This window comes from Hippocampus comes, unplaced genomic scaffold, assembly GCF_001891065.2.
Source record: "Hippocampus comes isolate QL1 unplaced genomic scaffold, H_comes_QL1_v1.1 scaffold196, whole genome shotgun sequence".
Lineage (NCBI taxonomy): Eukaryota > Metazoa > Chordata > Actinopteri > Syngnathiformes > Syngnathidae > Hippocampus > Hippocampus comes.
The window spans coordinates 122,930-130,333 of record NW_017806173.1 but is presented as its reverse complement, the minus strand read 5'-3'; the positions used below and the strand labels follow the sequence as shown (position 1 = coordinate 130,333).

The following is a 7,404-nucleotide window of genomic DNA, read 5'->3' as shown; positions in this document are numbered from 1 at the left end:
GACTAGCGGGGTGAAGAGCAGGTGGAGGGGGGCTCCATTCAGCTCGCTCTCTGGCATGTGAGAACAGTTTCCCTTTCAGAGGAGAGCGAGCGAGCAAGTTAAAACACACACGCACACACACTCACAACAACAACAACATTTATTCAGGAAGCACTGTCTGCCCACTCAGGAAATTCCTGAGGACAAGAGCGGCTTCCAGGGGCAGGAAATTTCCCCTCAGAAACATACCACGATGAAGTGCAATGCGTGACATCCAAAATAAAAAAAACAAAAAAAGAGAGAGAGAGAGAGAGCAAGAGGGCATCTAGTGGTGCGAATTTATGCGGTTACTCACCGCTTACACCTACATGTGCTTTATACAAATATTCACTCATCCACCCACTCAGACATGCGCGTGGCGAGTAACGCGCGCACGCCGAGGCAACAGGCGGTCTTGTTGCCATGGCCGGCGCTTCAATCGGGGATCTTGTGACACGTTCAGTTTGGTACACTTTGAAGTTGGCGGAAATATGGCAGGAAGCGAAGGCACGAGTGGTCGTCCACATGTTGACATCTGGCTTGATGCAATGTGAAAAGTGGACTTTATAAAGCTACGGATCAGTTTGCGCTCTCGTTTCTGACTTCACGCGATGCTTTTTTTTGGAGGGCGGGGGGTACAATTTGGTGTAAGACCAATGCATAATAAATCGGATGTTGTTTATTGTAATTAGGGCTTGGTGATCAATTGTTTTCGTACAAATAGCAAAACGTGAACATGCAAGATAATTAATCTTGAAAATGAACCTTTTCAATATATCCACACTTTCCTCGTGATTATCGCCCTCGTACTATTTCTGGAGCAACCTGTGTTTTCCTTGACTGACGTTATCTTTTTTTTTTGCGGATTAAAAAAAATTATATTTATATATATAATATGAATGCAATGCAACATACGATATGGGGAGCCTTCACAATGCAGGGAACCCACACATTTAAATTGGCCAAAGTGCGGGTGTGACTGGGGGTGTTTTTGCCTTGTTGCGGTTTTGGAAGCATCGTGCCTTTGCACTAATGCTACGTAATGCGTCAAGACACAAACGCATGGACAAATTGGTCCAGATGCAGTTAACACACACACACACCCGCACACCCGCAGATGCATACAAGCAGTTGTGTTGGAGCATAACATTGTTTAGCGTTAAAAGCGTAGTGGCAGTACCATGTGAACTTAAATGCCGATTTTTGTCACTTCCAATGACAAATCAGTTAAAACAGACAAATCAAATTTAAAAAAAACACACTTTGCACATACTTTCCGATTATTTTGTGGTTAAAGGAAAAAAAAATAGTGACACCGTTGCAGTTATCTGGCATCAGTATCCAAATATGAAATTTGGCCGATATTGCCGAGCCCGAACTGTAATTCAGATTACCGTAATTTCCGGACTATAAGGCACGACTTTTGTCACACGCTTTCAACTCTGCAGCTTATTCCATGAAGCGGCTTATATAAAGACTTTTCTCACGGCCGCCTGTGTACCGTCTTTCTTCATAAATATCTCATGTTACAATATGGGCACGTGCGGCTTATACACGGGTGCGGCTTATGTGTGTACAAAATATTTTTTTCCTTTAAAAATGAGGTGGTGCGGCTTATAATCAGGTGCGGTCTATAGTCCAGAAATTACGGGACATTTTGTAAAAAAAAAAAAAAAAAAAAAAAATGTCTGTAGTCGCCGCTGTCCCTGAAAAGGTTAAACTGCCATCGCAAGATCGAGATGGAAAAAAAATGTTCGGCTCTATCTGGGCATTGAACACTAAGACAATGTGATTACAATTAAGTATCTTCTTTTAATTGGGGAGTTTGCAGTGCCTGACAGGGTTTATAATGCTCTGAGCATTCTTCAGTGTGAGGAGCCTGTCTGTGAATCCCCCACTCCCCCCACCCCCTCCCCATCTAATCCACTTCCTCTCCAGGAAATGGAGAAGGCGGATTTCTGCCCACACTGCAATTTCCTCCCTCATTCTTTTTCTTTCTTTCTTTTTTTTTCAACCCCCCCCCCCTTTTCTACTCCTCTCTTCCTTCACACTTGCGGACGCCTCATTTGCGGCCACACTCATGTTTGCCAAGGAAGGCCGAGCGGAGGTGTTGGAGCTTGACAAAAAGAAGCCATCGCTTCCTGCCGGAATCGGCGTGAAGTAACCGCGTTTCAAATGCGACCGCGGCAAACTTCCAACGAAAGCACGCGGAAGTGACCCCATCGCCTTAACTTGACAGGAAACAGAAGCAAAAACCCCTCCTTCCTTTTTTTTTTCCCTCTCAAACAATGCCTGAAGAGTTTCCTGTGAGTGTCAGCCGATGGCTTGACAAACGTCCTCAGCTCACCACATGGACGGAAAAAAAAAAACAAAAAGTTAAATATTGACGGATGTATCGGTCATAGCGGAGTTACTCATTGAACGTTGGGCCAACTATCTCTTGGCAGCCCGCCAACCCCACCTGCTCTCCTGTTGGTGAAGCAATAAGATCAATTTAGCAGCGTTTACCTCTAGCTCACTTCCGATCCGATTTCAATCAATACGGAACTAGAATATCATATCACCGGTCGCTTTTTGGGAAAATAATTACTGCATGGTTACATTGAATGTATGTACTTCTGAACTAGCTCCTTTCTAAACGTAGCCACGCCGCTAGCGCGTTTAGCATTAGCCACTTGTCAGCGCTTGGCCCCGCCCATTCGAACGCACTTACGTGCTTTGTATTGTTGTAGCATCTGGCATGCTGCCCAAAAAAAAAAGTGCTTCCTCAATGTTATTTGAATGTGAATAACGCTATTATGCCTTGGGTGACAATTACGACTTCCTTGTAGTTCGGGCTACCTGATCGTGACACAGTAGCTTACGACAGCCTGAACGTTCGGTTACTTTGTTAACACCGTTCAATAACAAGCCAATAAAAACATCTCGAAGACAGTTCCGCCTATTCATGTGCTATCCGAGACATTAAAATAATTTTGCGGATGGACTGTAATTCTAATGAATATGCCGATGAGATGAAAATCGAAAGTGTATTGAACAAGGGGGTGGCAAACCGCTGATCGTTTCCTTATAAAAGCCTGAAAATCCTTCAAAGTATTGACATGACTCAACTGGTTTGACGACATGAGTCACTCTTGGGATCCCGTCCATAAAACCGCACGCGTGTTTACTAAACAGGACTAGCGTCGAAAAACCTCATTTTGGTCTTCTTCCCATTGCATTCGCACTTCCGCAGTTTTGTTTTTGTTTGACAGTACCGAGCTCCGGCTTCTCGGCACTGTCCCGCCGCGGTAGGGTGCCAAAACAAAACCTACAGGTCTATCATTTTGTTTTTGCCAATCTACTTCAAGATCACTTCCTTAATTGTTGAAACTGAGCATAATGTTACAGTGGCTTCATTTTTTTTTTGTCCTGTACAGTAAATTTTCCTCCGTTTTTTTTTTTTTTTGGGGGGGGGGGTCATGTGACACGTGCACCTCATGATCAGTGCTAGACTGGCGTGGGTCACTTCGGACCCGGTGACTTTTCAAGGATGTTTTACAGCCAACATCTGCTTCAAGTAGTACAGCATGAATTGCGTGTGTGTGGGTGAGACTCACGCAGGTGTGCGGCCAGTCTGGCGGGCCTGTCCTCCATTCGGCTGGCTGGCCTGGCGGCGGGGGCATGGACGGGGGCGGGAGCATGGACGGGGGAGGAAGTGGAGTTTGGCAGCGGGTTCGCGGAAGGACTGAAAGAGTGCCTCTCCTGCTATGAATAGACAGAGAGACAAAAGCCAGGCTCACAAAACGTGCCAAGCCCACCACCGGCTCTGAACCCAAACAGCCCCCCCTACCCCCCCTCCCACCAATTACACGCACACACATACTCACAGGCTTGCCTCGCCTCGCCTCATATTATGCAGCCACCACACCAATAAGTCAGTATAGATTACTGATACATAGGCTTGTTATGCCACACTTTTTTTTAATGCACTGCAGGTAAAAAAAAAAAGTCGCTAGGTCAGTCAAATAGGAAAAAAAGTAAACATACATTATTCGATCAATGATATGAGAACAACATCTTTCGAAACAGCGCCATTTATATATTGGGAAACAAAGCGACAGCATGTTGTTTCAGATCGAGTACTTTCCCTACAGTTCCGATACCGAGCGCGGATACATCGTGACAGATACGAATGCAGTCTGTCACGATGCCGTGACAGATTGCATTACCTGAAAGTATCACCACGCGGCTGACATGGCTCCTACGCCGCCTGCCCGGAAATCAGATGTCAGGCTGGTAAAGTGGTATCGGTGTGAAGTATCGGTGTCTATTTTTGAAAAGGCAGCTGTTGTATTGGTTTTTATTCGATTATTCGGGTGTACCTCATGTTTTGGTGGTGTTTTTTTTGGTGTTTTTTTTGCTCAAATTCAAGTTATGCGGATGTTTGATGGATTTATGGCTGGAATTGTCCTCATTTTTGCTGTCACCAAAGGACGGCTCCGAGACTTGTCATGGGAAAAACGCGTCGTTCCAAACCGTTTCGACTGGCCGCCCGGAGCAAAATGTTTACAAGTTCTCAGCGCTGTTTCGTCCGGATAGTTTCCCCTGTGGAAAAGACAACCAAGACCACCGTGAAGAAGTAGTCCCGTCCCCCAATGTGTGTATTTCTCTTGGGGGTCGGGGGCAGGGAGGGGGGCTGTTTTGGGTGCACTGCGTTGGGGCAGACGTAACTGTTAAGCAGCATCGCTTAGAACGTGAGCTTATCCAGCGTCGGGTTCCGTTTCTGAGCAAGAGCAGAACAAGAAGCTGACATTTTTTTTCAAGCTGACATTTTTTTTTTTTTTTAAGAGGAAATGAAGCTCAGTTCTTGCTTCTTCCCTCTGCCTGCTGTCGGGCACCCAGTCACTTTGTGTGTGTATGTGTGTGTGCGCGCACTAACTGAATGGACCAGGAATTTCCTGTGGAAGCGAAGAACCAATCTTTCAGTCTTCCATTTCCTCTTTCATGCAGATCTTTTGCTCGACATCCAAACCGACCTTATAAGTTTTCGATCTGAGAGGGCTGGGGGGCGGTGGGGTTAAAAAAAAAAACGGGAAGTAGTCATCTTGATGCAGCTTTGACTTTATGGGGAGGGTCACCGAGCTTGTGATAACACCACTGTACGAAACGGCCTGCAAATGACAGAACTGGTGTGTGGGCAGAACAGAGGTGGGCTGCTGACAGACGATGACTCCTTACAATGACATCATACTCATGACTGTCTTGTCAAACAGAATCATTTGGGGAGGGGGTAAGCAGCCTTGGCGTGCATCATCATTTAGGTTATGGCATTTAATCGAGTGACTGTAAAGCTTCAGTTGTGGAGGACACTCAGCTGAAATTGTCTTATAAATTGGTCAGTATGACCTAAAATTAACAGAGAGAGAGAGAGAGAGAGAGAGAGAGAGAGAGAGAGAGAGAGATTTGCAATGCCCCCCCCCACGTTGGTAAATAAGTAACAAAAAATACTGGAGTCGCTCCGATTCGGATTGCGGGCCATATTTCGGTTGAGAGAGCAAAGGGACACTTTCTTACAGGCGCCATGTGTGTGTCATCTTTAACCACATGACAATATCATAACAAAACAATAAAGCTACAAACCATGACACAACTACGCCCCCCCCCCCCTCCACGTTCTGTCACGATGCCGTGGGCAAGAAGCGTCCGCGTGGGCAAGAACCCACCGCGCGTGGAACGTTGACGCAGTCCAGCTGTTCAACGTGGGCAACACGTGGATTCTATTTTTCTTTTTTTTTTTTTCGGAATGGTCAAGTCCAAGGTGGTTGTGATGTGAAACGAGCCCCCACAGCTCGGCGCCAGTCACAGTCACGACTTTTACACGCAGATGCAGTCCACGCGTGGCGTGGGAGAAGCAACAGATGAGCGGCCAAAACCAAAACAAACCATACAAAGCGAATCCCGACCCGAGACCCACACCGGAACCCCCACCCCTACCCCCCTACGATGGTGCGCGTCGTTACCTTGGCTGCAGCCGTGGGGGATTCAGACATGATCTCCCGTTAACTTCTCCTTCTTCCACTTCTCCCTCTTTTCCTTTCTATCTTTCCTTCCCGAAATAAAAAAAAGTATTTCTTTTTCCGAAATGTCGTTGGGTGGCGCGGACAAGTTCTCGTCACGCAAGACCCGCCGCCGCCGCCTGCGCCTCCGCCGCTTCCTTTCCCTTCCTTCGGCTTCTTCTATCTGCCGCAACGCTCCATTGGCTCAGCGCGGAAAACAGACAAACTTCTTTTGTCTTGTAGTGTGTTTCCTTTTTTTTCACGTGTCGGCAGCGCGCACGTAAATAATCCCTTCCTGGAAGAGCGACGCGGCGCGCGCACGCTGTACACGCTCGCTCGCTCTCATTGATCCGGACGTGTGTAAAACGGCGAAATGACGTCGATTCCCAGCACTGAGCCTTGCCCCCTTTTAAAGGGAAACAACAAATGCACAGTTCCTTTTTAGTGTCCGTTTATACAGCGCGGTTAAGCTTTACAGCGCAGTAATAACAAATGTTGGACAAGGAAACGTTCGTAGTCATAACAAGCTACAACTCGCTGTTGCTGTTTTTGATCGCACCTTTGTCAGTGCCGTGTACTTTAAATTAGCAACCTACAGGATAACCTGAAGAATTCTGTTATTTTGCCAAAATGAGATTAACTACACATAGAATCACCCCGAATCGAGTCAGATATTTATTTCCGTTCCTTATCCCATTACGGCATTTATCAATTTAAACAACTCCATTATGAACAGCGCAACAATTAACTTGTCACAATTTCGCCCTCTGTACCTGGATAGTGCACCGGGAGGAATGACGCTCTGCTCTCCTCCTCAGTCGCTGACTCAGTTTCCTTGTCAATGCCCTGTTTTGTGTTTTCGCCTGAGGCATTTCGCAATGTTTGTTGTGTTGCCACAACCCATAGCATTTTTTTTTCCACAAACACCATGTTGGCTCTTTGCAAACTGAAATCTATTTGACAGTGCGTGAGATCGCTGAATAATTGACACCCAACCTCAAAGGTTCATAATTGCCTATTGATCCCTGCAAAATGGTGGCAAAGTACTTCTTTCAATTAGACAAGGCTATGGCCTGACTCACTGAAGTGGGTCAACATATTTGTTTGGCACCAGGATGCTTCCAGATGGCGCCCAAGCAATATTTTTACTTTTAATTTTCAGAAAAAAGAGGACCCCCCCCCCCAAAAAAAAAGTTCTTGGAAACATTGAAAGTTGTATTTAGTTATTTATTTATTTTATGTATAATGGAGGAAAATTTGAGTCAAGAAAGTGGATTCTCAAAATGAATTGGACAAGTACCAAAGGAAGGGAAAAAAACTCGTTGAAGCCAGGGCAGCAAGGGTGCAA

The 7,404-nt window shown here is 46.0% G+C and overlaps 1 protein-coding gene across 2 annotated transcripts in view; it reads right to left on the bottom strand.

The window, feature by feature from the left end:
• Positions 1–6,798, bottom strand: part of etv6 (ETS variant transcription factor 6) — a 41,568-nt gene extending 34,770 nt beyond the window's left edge. Inside the window, exons 1-2 of one of the 2 annotated variants that reach the window (XM_019896374.1) lie at positions 6,021–6,798; positions 3,618–3,762 (exon numbers count right to left, since the gene is read on the bottom strand). In XM_019896374.1, the coding sequence (XP_019751933.1) occupies positions 3,618–3,762; positions 6,021–6,050 (175 nt within the window). In that variant the 5' untranslated portion in view covers positions 6,051–6,798. Of the gene's footprint in view, positions 1–3,617; positions 3,766–6,020 lie in introns of both variants that reach the window. The other variant, XM_019896373.1, reaches the window with a different exon arrangement.
• Positions 6,799–7,404: the final 606 nt, after the last annotated feature.